The following is an 18451-nucleotide window of genomic DNA, read 5'->3' as shown; positions in this document are numbered from 1 at the left end:
CCATCATTGTCCACTGGCAGCATTTCTGTGCCCATTGTGGGTATCAGTTCTTTGTCCAAGCAGCCCTGGTCCTTCAGTTGGAGAGTGGGGTTTAGAAATGGACACCTGGCTCCAGGTGTGCTCTTGGCGGCCGTGCTTCTGCTTGTTTCTGGGCCCTTCCTGCAGACCGAGCTGGCGAGTGTCCGCATGCACACTCCTGTGCCTTTTCTCTGTGTGATGCTACCTGTCTCCCGTCCCACCCGCGGCCCTCAGAGTCTTCTCGCTGGTTGTCCTTCTCCAGCAGCAGGCAGCCTGGCTGTCGCTCTTCACCGTGTCTCTGTTGACTCGGTCCTAGGACGCACACGTGGAAAGTTTTAGAGCTGTAACTTGTACCCTGGTGAACACGAGTTTACTCCCCAGAGGATGGTGGTTGTGGGTAGTTCTTTTTAGACTTATAGAACGTAATCGCATTGTCAGTGGCCTCAGTTCTTTTCTTTTCTTCCCCACCAGGCCCTGGCAGTCTGATTTTGCCTTTTATTTTCAATATAGTTGAGTTCATTGGTTAGTATGCGTATTTCTTTTTGGATTCCCACTACATTCTGGTTGATTTCAGCTGGTTACGTATTGCATTGTGAAAGAGGAGGGTGACTCTAAGGTCTGAGCTACACAGAGCGCGCCTGGCCAGGTGTGGTCCCCCATCCCCTCTGTTCTGCTCCCCGCCCCTCTGCCTCCATAGGTAACAAGGCCGGGTGTTTTTGATTTATCCTTCTTGAATTTCTGTTTTCACAAATGAGCAGATACATATCTGTCTTCTTATATATCTCCTTTGTTACATGAAGGATACATTATTGTAAATACTGTTTTGTACTTTTTTCATGTAAAGGTATCCTGGAAATCACTTGGTATCCATTCACAGAGATCTCGCTTCTCCTTTTTTATAGCTGCCTAGTGTGGATAGTTTTGCGTATTCAAGTACATGTCTATATATGGGCATTTAAAATGTTCTCAGTGTTCTGTCATTTTAAGCTGCTTGTGTCTGTGTGTCCTAGTTTTGCTGGAGGTGTGTCTGCAGGGAAGATTCCTAGAAGCAGGGTCGCTGGGTCCAGGCTGTGAGCAGAGGGTGCCCGGGGGCACCGCTGGCCTGTCTGCCCAGAGCTGCATTTCGTGCCTGTCTGACACATGGGAAGTTGTGTCAGGGTTGCTTTTATTTGTGGTTCTCAGGTTGTGAGTGAGTTTAAACACTTTGTCTGTAGGTAAGAACTTTTTCTATATCTTTCTTGTGAAGTGTTCATTTCTTTCACCCATTTTTCTTTTTTCTGGGGTGTTCGTTCCTTGGTTTAAGTGTTGTTTACATGTTAGGGCAAGTAACCCTTTGCTGCAGGTATTTCTTCCAGTTTGTCAGCTGCCTTTTGTCATAAAAGCGTTTCTGGCTGTGCGGTCTCTTTTGTTTTAACTGCTGTGTTAGTTTGTCCGTTGTTGTTTTTGCCCCTGGATTTTGAGGCGCATGCCCTGAGGTAAAGGAAAGACTCACCTGTTTTCTTCTACTTGTTTGCTTTCTTTTATTTACTTGAGACTCTGTTCCATTTGGGGTTTACTCCAATATGTATGGTGTGAGTTGTGAATCTGATTTTATCTTTTACCAAATGGCCACCCATTTATTCCAGGTCCAGTTATTAAAAAGTCCATCTTTGCCCCGTGACTTGAGACTGAGTCCAGGTCTATCCTGGGGCTGCTCATGCACTTGTTCTTCGCCAGCTGCAGGCTCCAGGCTCGTGGGGCAGAGGTGATGCCCACGCACGCCACTGTGCCGCGGGTAAGGCCGGCTGGCCTGGAGGCCTCCTCGCCATAGGGAGTGCTGTGAGGCCAGGTTCCCGGACCCGGGCTGAGGCTCAGGCCCGCCCTGACGACGCTTTCCTGCGGTTGTGTCGCGTCACTGCCGTTTCCGACTGTGTCTGCTGCAACACTGTCTTGTCTGTTTCAGTTTGAGCCCCAGCTACATCGACCTGACCGAGTGTCCTTACATGTGGCCCTACTGCTCCCAGCCTATCTACTATGGGGGCATGCCGACTATCGTCAACGTTACCATCCTCAACGGAATGGGAGTCACGGGGAGGATCGTGGACAAGGTGAGACTGCCCTCCGGCTGGTGGGGACCTAGATGTGGCCCAGACTTCCTCCTGTCCACGGCTGGGGATGGGAAGCAGTGGTTTGTTCTCCCCTGAGGCCTTTACAGATAAGTCAGAGATACAGTGATGAGACCAATTTGCTATGCTTGTACTTGGTATCTTGAGTTTGGTTCTTGAATCAGCTAATTGCATTTGAGTCTTCATCTTAACAGTTAATCACTGATAATTAGAGGCCCACTTGTAATTATTTTATTGTTTAATGAGTACACATGAGCGTTTGTATTTAGAAGGTATGGTCTTTATTTGAATTTTGTTTTTATAATTTGTCTTACACTTACTATATAAACATCACAACAATAAAGGATAGGGAAAAAGAACAGAAAATGGTTTTAGCCTCAGACATGAACAGAACCACTATTAAAAAAAAGTTCAAGTCATATTTTGTAACAAATTACTGTAGTTGTTTAAATAAGTGTGTTTAAATTGATTCAGTGCCTATCAACACTGTTTCATCCTTGCTTTATTTCATTTCTGAGTCCTTTATTGCACTTCTTTCTTATGTATTTATTTATTTCTGGCTGTACTCAGTCTTTGTTGCTGTGCGCAGGCTTTCTCTAGCTACCGCCAGCAGGGGCTGCTCTCTGGTTGCAGCGTGCGGGCTTCTCATTGCAGGGGCTCCTCTTGTTGCAGAGCGCGGGCTCCAGTGCGTGTGGGCGCCAGTAGTTGTGGCGCGCGGGCCTCGTTACCCCGAGGCGCACGGAAACTCCCCAGACCGGGATTGGAACCCGTGCCCCTGCGCCGGCAGGCAGATTGTTAACCGGGATTGGAAGCTGTGCCCCTGCGCTGGCAGGCAGCTTGTTAACCGCCGGGCCACCAGGGTTGCTGCAGAATGTCTTGATGGCAGAAATTCACTTCTCAGGAAGCTCTCACAGAAAGTACTTGTTTTTTTCCTTCTTTTTGTTACTTTTTGGCCACAGTGTATCATGTAGGGTCTTAGTTTTCTGACCATGGGTTGAAGGGAAGCTCCCTGCAGTGGAAGCACAGTCTTAACCACTGGCTGCTAAGTCGCTTCAGTCATGTTCCACTCTGTGCGACCCCATAGACGGCAGCCCACCAGGCTCCCCCGTCCCTGGGATTCTCCAGGCAAGAACGCTGGAGTGGGTTGCCATTTCCTTCTCCAATGCAGGAAAGTGAAAAGTGAAAGTGAAGTCGCTCAGTTGTGTCTGACTCTCAGCGACCCCATGGACTGCAGCCTACCAGGCTCCTCCATCCATGGGATTTTCCAGGCAAGAGTACTGGAGTGGGGTGCCATTGCCTTCTCCAGAGCCTACAGCACCCGGTATTCCCAGGTGGTCTCCCATCCAAGTACTAACCAGGCCCAACCCTGCTTAGCTTCCGAGATCAGACGAGATCAGGCGCCTTCAGGCTGATAGGGAAATCCCCAGAAAGTACGTTTCTTTTGATTTTGTGAGATTAATGAAAGTCAGTTGCCTGGGAGGGGGAAAAAAAAAAGAATCTTTTCTATCCCTTATCTGAAAAGGATATTTTTAGTTATGTTTGTGTGGGTACGCAAAAATTTAGTCTTTTTTTTTGTTTTTTCAGTTCTCACATTAAAGCATTTAAAAATTTTATTGTATATAAGCGCTAATGTTAATGGTTGTTTAATATTACATGGAACTGCTAAGTCATAATTTGCTTACTATTCTTACTTGAACAAGGTGGTTTCACCTGTAAACACCTCATAGAATATCTTTGTATATTTGGTTTTCTTTTGTTCTGAATTATATTCTTAACATAATTTCCCTGGGTTAGAATTCCAAGTAAGAGGACAGGAATGTTACTATGGCTCTTGGGACTTATATAATATCAGGTGGTTTCCAGAAGAGGTCCATCACCTGAGGCTGCCACTGATGGGGTACAGAGTGGGGGTGTCTGGTGGTACATTCTTTTTTCCCCATTGCATGAAATTTTAAAAAACAGAGATAAAATTCACATGCCATGAAATGCTGCCCTTTTAAATTGTGCATTTCTGTGGTTATTACTATATTCACAAGTAGTTACGTAAGTCTCATACTGTGTAATTCTGGAACATTTTCATCACTTGAAGGAGAGACCCTTGTTAACACTTCCCATTGCCTCCACCTCGGACCCTGACAACTCCTAATCCACTCTGTCTCCATGGAGTTACCTCTTCTGGATGGTTCCTAGGAACGGAATCATGCATTTCATGGTCTTTGTGAGTGCCCTTTTTGGTTGAGTGCAGTGTCTTTAAAAGAGGCTCGTCCACCCTGCAGTGTGTCAGTGCTTCACTCCTTTCCGTGCCGTATTGTGTGGATAGACCCCACGTTGTCAGGTGGGGAACCTTTTGTTTTTATGTGGTTCATCTTATAACTTTAAATCTACAGGGGATAGCAGGTACTGTGTTCAATGTGTACTTTTTTGGTTATTGATAAGGTGGGGATCTGCATGTTTGTTTCTGATTATGTTTCTCTTGTGTGAATTAGCTTTTCATTTCGTGACCCATTTTTCATTAGAGTCTAGGTTGTCCTTGTCATCTTCACACCAATGTTGTGTGTCATGCTGAAAGATTGCCCAAAGTACTGGTTTTTTGTCCCTCTAATATTAGAAGTGGCTTAAAAATTTGGGGTAAGGGAGTGGTTTGGTAAAAGTTTCACTTTTTCATGTAGTTGTTATTTTCATCTTTTATGATTACTTCTGTTTCAAAAACTAGAAACTCATCTCTCCAGAAATATAAGAAAATTTCAGTTTTATTTTCGACTCACTTTTCTTTTATGCTTGTTAAATATTTAATGTTTTCATCTGTATTGAGTCAGTCTGATGTGTGTTATAAGAGATGGATGAGAGTTCATTTTTTTCTCGGTTGTTAACCAGCAGTCTCAAAATAACTTATTCAAAATCCCTGTCCTTTCTCATTGTCTCTGATGTTGTTTCCCATGAATATTTTTCTTCTTTTTCACAGGTTTTTTTTTTTTTTAATATGCTTACTCTCCTGGGAAGTATATTACTGTTCTCTGGCTTGTGAGGGAGTTAGCTTGAAGTACTGGTTCATTGTGAGAGCCACTGTCTGTCTCCCCTTTCAGGCTTCCCTTCTTCCTCAAGCCTGGAGAGCCTGGTGGGTGGTCTCCCTCACAGCGTGGCCAGCTCTCTCTGGGACTCCTGGGCCCCCTGCCTGCCCAATCACTGGCCTTGGAATCTGATTGGTCACAATTTACATCCGTGTCTTTTTTATTATTTTTATTCCTTATAAGTAGTTTGGTTCTTTAAGCACACAGCTGAGATCCGTGAGCCCACACGTGAGCCTTTTTTTATGTTAATTATCTGTCAGAAACAAGTTCTTTATTACACCATGTGTGTTGTCCCCACCCCTTCCTTTGTTAAAGCTTGGAGGGGAGGAAAGTTTTCTTTAAAACTGGAGTTTGTCAAAACAAGTGTTTTGTCAAAAATAGTGTTTCTAGGCTTTTCTAGTGGGTGATGGTCCAGACCCTGCCTGGGTGGCCTTGGTTACAGGCTGCTCCATGTCTGTGTACATTTCACTTCGCCTGTTTAGTGGAGTGTTTCTCAGACACTGACGTGGGTGAGTTGGGAACCGAGCTTCTCACCCGGGCCTCTGCCTCTTCCTCCTGCAGCCCGAGTGGCAGCCCTACTTACCGCAACACGGAGACAACATCGAGGTCGCTTTCTCTTACTCCTCAGTGCTATGGCCCTGGTCCGGCTACCTGGCCATTTCCATCTCTGTCACCAAGAAGGCTGCCTCCTGGGAAGGCATCGCGCAGGGGCACGTCATGGTCACCGTGGCTTCCCCGGCAGAGGTGGACGTACGTGTGCCTGGGGGGCTGCTGGGAAGGTGGGCGTGGGCCGAGTGCCGGGCACTTGGGTGTGAGACGCAGGCCATGTGGGTCCTGGCTGGCGAGCACCTGGGGGCACCGCCTGCACGGTGTAGAGGCTGTGGGCTTTCCTGCCACGTTTCTGGCATAAAACGTTTCTTCTGAGCAGAAGGGGTGTTTCAGAATTTTTCTCTTCCTTCAGTCAAACAGTGGTGCAGAACAGACGTCCACAGTGAAGCTGCCGATCAAGGTGAAGATCATCCCCGCCCCTCCCCGGAGCAAGCGCGTCCTCTGGGACCAATACCACAACCTGCGCTATCCGCCCGGCTATTTCCCCCGGGACAACCTGAGGATGAAGAACGACCCTCTGGACTGGTGAGCCCACCACCCCTGCCCTGTCCTTCCACGGCCAGGCTGGGGTGGGAGGGAAGGTGACCCGTGGCAGGCATGTAAGGCTGCCTGTGTGGCCACTGCGGTTCACTGCCAGCATCTCTGCATGCCCGTGCTGAGTTTGTGCAGCACAGCTGGCTGCTTGCTGGCCACCACTAAAGTGATGCTTTGGTGCACTTTACAAAACATGTCTGGCTATATCTTCTCATTTTCCCTTCTTCATGTCTGTGCTATGCGGGTAATTCCTGTTATCACTACTTTATATGCAGCCCAGGGCAAGCTGGTCTGAAAGGCTGGCTTTCGTGCCAGTGGACCAGCCCTCTGGGTGGTGAAGGCTGCTCCTTTGGAAGTGAACCCCGCGGCCATGTGGCCTTCAATCCGTGGAAGGACTGGGAGGGTTAGTGCTGGGCTTCCTCTGTTTCAGGAACGGTGACCACATCCACACCAACTTCAGGGACATGTACCAGCACCTGAGGAGCATGGGCTACTTCGTCGAAGTCCTCGGGTCCCCCTTCACGTGTTTTGATGCTAATCAGTACGGTGAGCGATGCGAGGTGCTGGCAGGCTGCCCTGCTTGGCTGGGGATGGGTAGAGGCAGGCTAGGGTCTGTGCTCCTGACGTTCAGCTGAAATGTGAAACTCTCAGGATCACTGGGGACAAGGACATTAGTACAGTTTCGTTATATTAGCGTCAACATTATTGATTGGGTAATTTTTGCAGAAAGTAACGCCTGTGGCCTATGATTTGTTATGTAAGTGAAAATTGGAACATTTTGGTTGGTAATGTTCAAGTAACAAAATACGTATTAATACGTTTCTGGTCAATAAGTTGTTGATTTTTTTTGTTGTTAATCAAAAGAAATTCTAGCACAGAATTTTGCTTCTTTTTGAGTAAGTGAAATATCCTCATGTAGGTCATCACCAGTGAAACAGGCCACAGCTGGCCAGTGTCCACGTGCTTTCGGACCCTGATCCTTTCTTTTACACCCCCTTCTGACATGGAATAGGGGCACAGGACAAAATATTAGAAGCCAGTAACTGGAGATATGAGGCTGGTGTAAAAGCACATGTCTGAAATGGTGAGGTGGCCGCTCTCACCCTGCCCCTCAGGAACGCTGCTCATGGTGGACAGTGAGGAGGAGTACTTTCCGGAGGAGGTGGCCAAGCTGCGGAGGGATGTGGACAACGGCCTCTCACTCATTGTCTTCAGTGACTGGTACAACACATCTGTGATGAGGAAAGTCAAGTTTTATGATGAAAACACGAGGTACTGACACGAATTGGTATTTGGATAAGAAATTTGACTTTATAGGAATTAAATCTCACCCAGCAGAGACCTAGAGTGATGACCTTTCTGGCCATCAGGCAGGTTCAGACACCTGGTTAGGGCAAGCTCTCCTTTGGCAGAGATGTTCTTGAAAGTCAGCTGCTCATTGAACCAAGTTCTAGTTGAAAGGGTTCATTGTTTTTGTTGATCTTAAGACACTGGAGCCTTAATTTTCTGTTTATTCTTTTCTGTTCTTCCATCTCTCGTTTACTGTATATGTTTAAATGCACCAAAAGAACTGTTATTTAAAGAAACCTTGCAGTAGATTGGTTATGGATGACAAATTTCCAGCGTATTATGAATGTCTCATCCTTACGATACATGTTCTTTCTTAAGAGTCTGTGACTTGAACTTCATAAGTTTCCTTCTTCCTTCACTGACCCTCTCAAGGTCTAGGCTGTATATGCAGTGTGTTTATGTTGAATGTGGTGCATTTCATGAAATAAATTGAGCTTCGGTTTATTCTGTACACTGGTTGGAGCGTTTACATTGTGCTGTTACTCAAACCCAGACAGTTAATTTTAGGTGAAGCCTAGTGTGGATGGAGTGGCCTCTAGTGGGAGAAATCGACTTTCTCACAAAATATGACGGGTTTGTGGGATGCCTCAAGTGCCTCACAAAGGCCCTGTGCCTGTCATAGGCAGTGGTGGATGCCGGACACCGGAGGAGCCAACGTCCCAGCCCTGAACGAGCTGCTGTCGGTCTGGAACATGGCGTTCAGCGATGGCCTGTACGAGGGGGACTTTACCTTGGCGAACCATGACAGTAAGGTTTTGTGTTTGCTTTTTAGTAGGTCTCATCGTTCCCAGAGGTGGGCTAGCAGATGCCGTGCGACTTTGAAGTCTTGAGTTTCAGAGAGAGAGAAAATAACGTGCTGTCACCTAAATATGCAAGACCTGTGGAGAGAGCTGTGCAGTGTCTGCACAGACACCTGCAATTCTGGGTGCTCCCCCTAGTCTTTGTCCAGATTTGTAAGATGAAATACCTCCTGTCAGCATTCCTCGTTTTGGTTCTTTGTGTTCTGTATATTCCCAAATAAGGAACACTGCCCAGGTCCCTGATTATTTATGAAATTCTATTTATGAAATAACGTTGCATACCTCACTTAACAAGTACCCCACTGTCCCCCTTCGTTCTGGTGACTAGTTTCCGAAACAGCGTCTTGAGCATTGTTGTCACTAACTGCTCTTTCTGACTTAGGTTGTCCCGAGTCTGACAGCTCCGATTTCTTTAATCTGCCCAGAAACCTTAGATTAATAGCATAATTTAGCTTGAATTTTGAGATCATTACTTGTACTTTGTGTGACCAGGCAATAATAGTAGCTCCTCTCTTAAGATTAGGAATGGTTTTAGTAAATACATAATGTCTAAAGCGTGCATCCAGGTAAATGAGCAGCTGCTGCTGAATGCCTTCAGTGTTTCCAGGTTCTAACTGTGAACGGCTGTTTATTCTAGTGTATTACGCATCGGGGTGCAGCATTGCTAAATTTCCAGAAGATGGCATCGTGATAACACAGACATTTAAGGACCAAGGTACGGAATATGCTATCCATATGCTTTTTGGTTTCTCTTTTTCTTTCTTTTTAATTTTTAATCACAGGTTTATTACATGTAAATCACGTACCATGTGGAGGAGGGCATGGCAACCCACTCTAGTTTTCTTGCCTGGAGAACCCCATGGACAGAGGAGCCTGGCGGGTTACAGTCCATGGGGTCGCAACGAGTTGGACACGACTACAACGACTTAGCGTGCATGCGGGCGCCTGCCATAGCATTGTCTCTTAAAGTCCACAGTTGAGTCCCTTTTTTCGTATATTCACAAGTTGTGCAGTCATCACCACCACCGAGTCCCAGAACATTTTCATCACCAGAAAAGAAATCCATTCTCCATTAGCAGTTTGGATTTTTAAAAAATTCATCACAGTGTGTGTATGGCACTTCAGGTAAGACGTCTGTGTGATGGTTCTGGAGGTACCTAGGAAGGTTCAACCATCTCTTGCTGATAATTAGAATACGTGGGTAGTGAGTTGATTTTCCTATAGGAGAAGAGGGTACTGGTAAGGGGTTTTTGTGTATTTTTTAAACTACCTTCAAAGTTGCTTGAAATTTTTGTTACTATTTATGAATTGTTCTACTCTGTGATTGCCAGATGACTAAAATTTTAGAGAAATGTTGACTGTTTTGAATGTCTTAACTATGTGAAGATAAAGAATATTGTAATACAAAGTCATCTCCTAAAATTCTCTGAAGAATTAGAAGGGAGGAAAGGTCTTTGCTTTTAGTTGCTCGGTCAACCATGCTGTGTCCCCAGCATCAGTGCTGTGACCGTGCTTGGCTCACAGAGCAGACCGGGTGCAGGGGAGCCGGGGAGCCTGGGTGCCTCTGCCCTTCCTGCAGGCGCCACCGCCCCCATCCTGCCCAGGGTGGTCGTCCTGCAGCCCTGCGCTCCCGGGCCGGGGTCTGTGGCCGCGCATCTCTCCCCTACGAGGTTATTGCATGGCCGCATGATGGACACTTGCAGACTGGGTCCATCTCCTCGTGCAGGTTGATGTTTCTCTCATGTTTCAGAATGGCAGGTCCCCTTCATTGTGATGTTTGTCATTTTCTGTAGTTGAAGTCAGGGACAGTTTCATTCATAGAGAATGACAAGTCAGGGTTTCTCACTCATGTGTTTGCATTTGCAAGGTGAAATTTACTTTTGTGTTGTCTGGAAGGGGTTCCTTCCATCCAGTCAAGGACAAGTCAGTCAATGAGTAGTTCTGTGTTCATAAGATTATGTTTTAACTTTTAAGCACGTGTATGATCCTGTCTTCCCAGTCCCCTGGCACAGGCTTAGTGATTCTTTCTGAGCTCCATTGTTCACCAGGCCGTGTCGCTTCTGGACACCACCTCCGCCCCCAGGTCCCAGGTGAAGGCCGTGGACTCCTTGTTAGCCTCTTGCCGTCTGGCAGCTCTTCATTTTGCGGGGAGAGGAAGTAGGTTAAGGGTGCATACTTTACTTTGGTGTTCTGCTAGTCTGAAAATAAAGATTAATTACTTTGGAATCCTTTTTAAAGGACTTTTTATTTCCAAACAGGCTTTAAGTTGCTTGAATAATCTTGCGGGTACAAATAGAAATTTAAAAATCTGGGTTATGCTGGATCAAAAAGGACCTTGTTGTCAGAGACAAAACTCTGTCAAAGCCTGAGGCCAGGCTGCAGTGCTGTGTGCACTTTCCCTGCCTCGTATGTTTCACTGCCCTTCTCTCCCTCTGACAAAGAAAGGCCTGTTTTCCTTCCACGGGGTTCCTGGGGTTTATACGCAGAGAATAGGAAGCTCTGCGTTCCTGTAGCCACATGTTTTAGAGGGACCGGCGCGGTAGACGCTGGATGCAGACGTGCGTCAGCTCGGCGTGCGGCTGCGTTGCTTCAGGGCTGAGACCGCGCTTGTGGGCTTCTGTCACTGGCAGCAGCTGCCGTGGTGTCTGTGCAGCGTCGTCTTGGTTCAGCAGATGTGAATTGTCGGTCTGGGCAGAGGCGAGAAGGCTCTGCTGTTGGAGCATTTGTCCTGTTTGTGAGGCTCATGTAACAGATGCCTTAAATCAGAGATACGTGGGCATGTGTTCTAAAGATGAGGGTCGTTGTCGTAGCTTTTGTTACTAAACGTGAAGCCTGGGCATCAGTGGGTATAGCTGTGTGCATAGGTACCTGTGTGTTGAGGGGCACTGCTGCTTGTGTGTGTGTAGTCTGAAGACGTAGCCTTTCAGCATAATAAGAAGGGACGAAAATTTGTGCTTGGGGGATGAAAAGACAGAAGTGATGCCTTTAGGACTGTGAATACTATGTATCACCATTTCAAGTAAAAATGGAAAAGGAGGATTATGGGAATATACATACACACATACGCGAATTTCGCTGCAACCCAAATTAGTGGCACTTTATACATTGTTTTCTTCTCCTAAAAGTGCACTGTTGTGACTGCATGTTAGATCTTGGTGTGATTTTTTTTTTTTTTTTTTTCTGTTTTGTCATGTGGACTAAATGTTAAGTTAAGGGGCAGCTGGGAAGTGCTTCATTTCCCTGCGGAAGTTCTCACTCCTGTTTTGTTGTGTTGTTTCAGGACTGGAGGTCTTGAAGCAGGAAACGGTGGTGGTTGAAAATGTCCCCATTTTGGGGCTGTACCAGCTCCCAGCTGAGGGCGGCGGCCGTGTCGTGCTGTATGGAGACTCCAACTGCTTGGACGACAGTCACCGGCAGAAGGGTGAGCGGTGGTGCGGCTGAGCGGGTGGGCTTGGTGGCCGTGACGTTCCCACTCTCTGCCCTGGTCCCCGAATAGGCCCCCAGGAGGTGCTGGTGAACAGGTAGAGGCTGCTTGGGATGTTTCGATAGGTATCTTGGGCCAGACGTGTTTAATAAGCAAAACAAACCTTCGTGGCCTTCCAGAGGCTGGCGGATGGCAGACCCACCATGTGTGGGTGGGAGGCCATTTACCTGTCTCTGCCCTCCCTGACTCCCTCTCTGGCATCTGTGTCCCTGACACTACTCTGCAGGCCCCCTCTTGCATCTGACCACCCCTTTCCTGCGGGCCCAGCACTTGGCCCTCATGCCAGACCTGGGAGTTTTGGCTCTTGTGAGGGGTGTGTGGTATCATTGTTGGGCGTGAGGGGGTGGCAGAGAGGGGGCACCTAGTCCTTAGCACCCCTCTTTTCCAGCATCTCTTGGTGAGTCCTTCACATTTGAAGGATGAGCTTGGACACAGACTTGTCTTTCTCTTGCTTTGTAAAGGAGGGGTGGATGGGTGCGAGTGTTCCGTCTCTGCTGGGGGCAGACGACAAGACCAGAACCAGAACCTAGTCTTCGGGGATAGGACGGCGGGGAGAGGCGTGTCCTCATGGGCAGGTGGTGACCAGGCTTCATGGGAAGGGGCAAGGTGGCTTGAGCGTAGCTGGCCTCCTGCCTGGGGTGCACCTCTCCCCCTGTCTCTCTCCCTGCGCCCTCTCTGTGATGTGAATGTTAAGTGGTTGCATTCCTAGCATTTCACGTAAAGCATTAGAATATTGTTTGTTTTTTTTTTTTAATGAAAATCAAAAGTGAAGGTTAAAGTTACAGTTGAAAGAAGATGAATGTTTTATTTCTGTAGAGACTGTTGTTGCAGACCTGAGGTCTTGGGAGGCGTCTTTATTGGCCCTGTCAGTGGTCGGGGGCCTGTCCTATCCCACACTCCCTGTGGCCACCTGGAGGAGCTTTCGGGGCTGTGAGCACTTGACTCGGGCTCTGTTGGGGGACAGGCGCCTCCTGCCATCCCCTCTCCTTTCTGTGGGCCTCTTCCTGTCCGTGCTGGTTCTGGGGGACGTGGCAGCCGTGGGGAGAAGCTGGTGGGGGCAGTGATCCAGGTTTAGCCAGTGCAGCTCCTCGGTCTCCTGCGAGGAAAGTCCATCCACTTGGCCCCAGGAGGGGGTTGTTGAGCACAGCCTGGCATAGGCCTCGCGGTGGCGTCCCCAGGAGAACTGTCTTCCTACTCTGGCTGGGGCCACTGACTCAGGGCAGCCCAGACCACTAGACCGCACTTGCACTGACCTTGAGCCCACCTCTCCCGGCGCGCGTGGTGGTGCTGGCTCTGCCCTCCTCCAGGACAGCCTGCGGGCGCTGGCTGGGGTCAGCTCTACTCTCCCCTCCTCGGCAGGCCCCCCGTTCTCAAGCAGCGCTTCTTCCCCTGCTGCCGTGTGGTCCTGCTGTCCCTGAAGGGGCCACCCCCCATCCTCGTCATGAGGGGCCCAGAGCCGGGGGGTGCCTGGGCAGCTCGTGCAGCCCCGAGCCTGTGGGCCAGCCTGGCTGAGCCTGTGGCCTTGAAAGGAGGCCCTGTGGGCAGCCGATGACCGTGACGACATGAGTGTCTCACGCAGGGCCGTGCTGGGACCTGATCTTTTCCCGCCCCATTTCCCCCTTGTTCGGGGCTCACTTTAGTTTTCCTGTAGAGGCTGCTTTAAAATAGTCTACTTCCTAAGCAGTGTGTTGCTGACCCCGCAGACTGCTTCTGGCTCCTGGATGCGCTCCTGCAGTTCACGTCGTATGGGGTGACGCCCCCCAGCCTCAGCCACTCGGGGGCTCGGCAGCGTCCCCCCAGCGGAGCAGGCTCGGCAGCCCCAGAGAGGATGGAAGGTCAGCGGCCTCAGGGGTGGGGGTTCTAGGGTGCAGGCTCTTGAAACGACGTGGCTTCGGGGCTCTGGGGAGGAGTGGTCAGCAGGTCTGCGCAGTCACTAGGTACCAGGTGCTGGGCCAGGGTGGCTTCACAGGGACTACTCTCTGAGTCCTCTTAGAACCTGGAAAGCAGATACTTCTTCCAAGTCCATGAAAGAGATGGGCCCAGGTCCCTCAGCGGCGGGCCACTCAGCAGAGCCCCGGTCTGCGAGCCCTCACAGCCTGAGGCCCACCTCCCAGGCTGTCCATCGACGCGTGGTGTGAGCCGGTGTAGTTCTGATCTTTCTACTGGCTGCACTTAAGGAGTAAAAAGAAGCAGGAACTTCTTGTGATAAAACTGTACAGCCCCAGTCCCCAGGATATTATTATTTAAACGTGTGGCACCCAGCCTCTCAGTTGCTCAATAGCCATGTGTGGGCAGTGGCTACGGTAAGGGGCAGCACGGATCTGAGAAACAAAAGGAATTTGGAATTTTGAAAATGGAGATTTTCTTTTTGGTCTGAGCATTAAATATTTGAAGAGATGCTGTTTCCATGAAGTGTATCTACAGGTTAGACTCCTTGAGTGTAGGCACGTATGTGTGATTACGGGCATGAGGGGGCCTGGCTGCTGCTGTGCATGCAGTGAGGCCACTTTAGAGGAAGCAACAACTAACGAAGTCTCTTTTTCCCCTGCCTCCTAACAATGATGGCCTGTCTGTGGGTGCTGCCCAGGGAACCACCTGCACCGGTACTCCAAGGTCCTGGAGGCCCGGCTTGGAGCCCCTGAGCCACGCGCACTGCCGGCCTGTCCGCACCTGTCGTGGGCCAAGCCACAGCCTTTAAATGAGACGGCTCCCAGGTTGGTGTCTGCTGTGCTTTTCCACTTCTGCTGGATTTATGATTCATTGCTTCTTAATTTTAATAGGAGAGAATGGAATTTTACTGACATCATTATCGAATAATCAAGTCTAGCTTGTCATTTGTGATGGTTTTTAAATTAGTGAGCCCCCGTATTGACCTTTAGAATCATGCACCCTGGTGGTATTATGCATAAAAAGAGCTGTGGTAATTAGCCTTCTGGTGAAGTTTGCTTGGTTTTTGCTTGAAAAGCTGTGATCTTGTCCCTGGAAGGGTCGCTCTGACTCCTTAAGCTGGAGATTTGGGAGTTGAGTGCGCCTGTGTGCGGTGTTGATTCTGGAATACAGATGGGGTCTTCCTGTGTCCCACCGGGGCGACCTGGAGTCACGTTTATGCCCTCACCCCATGCTGGGTGTTGTCTCTGGTAAAATGACCTCGGACTGTGACAGGCCCAGACACTGTGATCTGCCTGCTTCTCTGGCTGTCATGCTTGAGCTCTTCATTTGTGTCAGTTCCTTTTAGAAGCCAAAATTGAGTGACCTGTGCTGTTTCTCTGTTCAGGCAGAAGAGCCAGCTCAGTCCACTGGTTCCTGCTTTCTCTAGATCATTCCTCTCCTGTCTCTCTCTTTGGCATCTCTGGCCCCAGCAGGAGATCCTGCTTTGGCGAGGAGGATTGCAGTCCTAGTACCGTGACGCAGGGCCCCATATTCTGGGCATGGGTGTGGGAGACCCCCCGCCCCCCACAGCTGCTGCTCCTCTGAGCTGTGCTGCCAGCCACTGTCTCCCTCACGGGCAGCACAGCCCACACTCGCGGCCATTCCCCTCCGGGGGCTCCTGCCTTCTCTCCCCTACCAGCTGCCCACTTTGCTTGGGTCTCAGCATGTACAGTGTTGGGGGGAGTGTGGCAGGGCATGGGGACTGCCATCTACACGGTGAACCATGAGGAGGGAGATGCCTGCAGAAGGCCTAGAAGCTTCCTGTGCTTGACTGTCATCATGAACAGAAGCCCTGAGTGCACCTCTCACTGACCATGTCATCTTTAGAACAGGCTTGATAGGAAACGGCATTGGAGATTCATCACGTTGTCTCCTCGTCAGCAGTTTCTTCCTGAAACTTTAATTACTGAGTACTTTTCCATTCCAGTTAACACGCCATCATTTAAAATTTTCTGATAAGATTGCATTTTTATATCTCATTTATTTATAACCTATCATTATCCAAACATTCAAACCAGACTTTAATTCCAGCTGTTGTCAGCAGTTCACACTCAGTGGACAGTCGCTGTCGGCAAAGGTTCCTGAAACCCACTTCTCCATGGTACTGCTCAGGGCTCTGAGAACAGGTGACAGTGTCCTAGATCTGCGTGTCCATCAGACAGCCCGTCACGTACCAGCCTGGCCCATCAGGGTGCTGCTGCTGTGCAGCCCCTAGAGTTTGATTTTCACTGTCACTCTCTGGAATTCCTTCTTCTTAAAACACCCACAAGGCCCCACCTTTATCTCACTTCTTGCTGGAAATTGTTCTCAGTCCTCAGCGACCTAGATCTGGGTCTAGATTCTGAATCTCTGAGGAGACGCAAAACAATGTCAGAGCGCTGCAGTCAGCCCTGGAAAGGGCGGGGTCGTCAGCCTAGTGCCGAGTGCAGGTGTTCACTCCGTCCTTGAAACCGGGATGTAGTTCCCGGGCGTCGGGCGTCCATACTACGAGTGGCTGTAGGTCAGACCTACGAGGAGCCCCACGCGAGGCTAACCTGTCCTCCCGTCGGGACATTGTGGAATTCTCAAATGATAGTGTGAAGCTCTGTCACCCCGACTGCTCAGCGAGAAAGGGTCACTGTGGGGTAATTAAATTCCACAACAGGAGAGCGCTGTGAGCGTTAAAAGACAGCCCCATGTATATTCATCTGCAGGGTTATAAAGCTTAAACACATCGATTCCATAACTTAGCATTATCAGTTTAATTTCCAGACTGACGAAACTGAAAAGCAAAGTGAAATCATATAAAATAGAGCAGGTTATAGTCCAGGCAGTTGCCCAGCTGGACATGCCCGATAGCAGCTTATCAGAAAGCCTCTTTACGGAGCTGGCATCTCCTGGCTGCCCACTGACCTGCCTCTTGACTGCTGCTAGAACTCGGCTGTCTGCTCTCACTTGGCCAGAGTAAGAGATGGGCCAGCAGGGTCCACATGAATAAGAAGCAGAATGGGGAATTCATAATTGCAAGCATATTTTATTCTCTTCCCTTGTTTTAGCCAGGACGGTCTTCAGATTTTCCGTCTGCACTCTTTGCTCTCATCTCTGTGTCTTCCCACGCTGCTCTTGGCCGTGTACCAGCCTCTCTTCCTCAGTTACATGTGCTTCCGATCTCAGAGTTAGTACTGAGAGTAATGATGCAGTCGAAACGAGTCCAGTGCATTTTGCAAAGCGCATGTGTCCCCTTCATCATCCTGAGCCCTCAGGCAAGGCCCGTGCTCACTCCTTTATTCCCGTGTTTCTGCCCACTGCTTGGTTACTTGGGTGTCTGCCTCCTTCTCCCTCCTGCGCGTAGTGTCCTTGAGGACCAAGGTGACAGCTGGCCCCAGGCGCCAGGTCTGCCCCCTTTGCCACATCACAGTGGGTACCCACGGCTCTGCTGTCCCATGGCGGAGACTGGTCCTTCCAGCCGGGCTGTGTCCACTGCCGCTGTCCACCAGCTCCTTCAGAGGTCACGTGTAGTTTCCTCATTTTCTGCTGGGTCATGTTCCTGGTTGAAGCCAAGACAATCTCGCGTTGGTGGTGTTATAGACCCTCTAGAAGCATCTCGTGCATAAGGTCTCAATCTGACGTCCTCACCTGGGGGCCTGGAAGTGCCCCTCAGTTGTCCGCAGTTGTGTTTAGATAGACATAGATGGGACGTCAGTTCACGTTTCTGTAAGTTGTGTTTAGATAGACATAGATGGGACATCAGTTCACGTTTCTGTTTAAATCACTTTCTGTTTCTTAGGAATTGGCTCAGTTGCCTGGGGCCAGTACAGTTGCTTATGTTTATTTTGTTTGAATCTGTTTTCTTGAAGTAACCTTTGGAAACACCAGAAGTTGCTCTCCATTGACCTGGACAAAGTGGTATTGCCCAACTTCCGATCGAATCGCCCTCAAGTGAGGCCCTTGTCTCCTGGAGAGAGTGGAGCCTGGGACATTCCTGGAGGTCAGTTCTAGGTGCTTTATTGTGGGGCTGAGTCATCCTATGGTTTATTCAAAAGAGCCTCTCCCTTTTGCCCAGGAGGTGGGCCAGGCCGTTCCTGTCTTTGCCTTCCTGGGAGCAGCAGTGGTCCAGGCTTTCTTCCTGGTACAAATCACAAGGCCAGAGCAGACCTAAAGGATCAATCCATTGTGGCCTCTTAGAAAATCCTATCTGAATTTTCAAATCGGAATTTATTTTATGATGTTCGTCTGTCACAGCCTGGCCCTGAACCCTCAACCCAGACATCTCCACCGATTCTCTGCCCCAGCCCACCTGGGATGGGACTTCCTAACCTGGGATGCCCAGTTGATTTTGGGGCTGTCCCTTCCCCCAAGTGACATCAGATGTCCTTCCCCCGCCCCCAACCCTGATATGGCTTTGGCCTGGCTAGACTGTTGGGGGCAGGTGGTCCTTTATCTGGGACGATGGGATCAAGTCATTCTGGCAGAGTGTGGGCCCCTCTTCTGCTCTGGAAATCCCTGTGCTCTTACATGACTTTATAGCTCCCTGGGGGCATTTCTCCTAGGTCTAGGAATTGGCCAGAGAAACTC

The 18451-nt window shown here is 49.2% G+C and overlaps 1 protein-coding gene and 1 pseudogene across 1 annotated transcript in view; one reads left to right on the top strand and one right to left on the bottom strand.

Moving 5' to 3' along the window:
* Nucleotides 1-18451, top strand: part of MBTPS1 (membrane bound transcription factor peptidase, site 1) — a 35593-nt gene that overhangs the window by 16054 nt on the left and 1088 nt on the right. Inside the window, exons 11-21 of the mRNA XM_006045731.3 lie at nt 1961-2105; nt 5753-5941; nt 6153-6325; nt 6765-6880; nt 7450-7606; nt 8307-8431; nt 9122-9199; nt 11765-11905; nt 13672-13803; nt 14556-14682; nt 17734-17864. Of these exons, the coding sequence (XP_006045793.1) occupies nt 1961-2105; nt 5753-5941; nt 6153-6325; nt 6765-6880; nt 7450-7606; nt 8307-8431; nt 9122-9199; nt 11765-11905; nt 13672-13803; nt 14556-14682; nt 17734-17864 (1514 nt within the window). The remainder of the gene's footprint in view (nt 1-1960; nt 2106-5752; nt 5942-6152; nt 6326-6764; nt 6881-7449; nt 7607-8306; nt 8432-9121; nt 9200-11764; nt 11906-13671; nt 13804-14555; nt 14683-17733; nt 17865-18451) is intronic.
* Nucleotides 3430-3548, bottom strand: LOC112580471 (annotated as a pseudogene).

Source organism: Bubalus bubalis, chromosome 18 (assembly GCF_019923935.1).
Source record: "Bubalus bubalis isolate 160015118507 breed Murrah chromosome 18, NDDB_SH_1, whole genome shotgun sequence".
Taxonomy (NCBI): Eukaryota; Metazoa; Chordata; class Mammalia; order Artiodactyla; family Bovidae; genus Bubalus; species Bubalus bubalis.
Note: the sequence above shows the minus strand (reverse complement) of the source record. Positions and strands in the feature narration are given on the sequence as shown.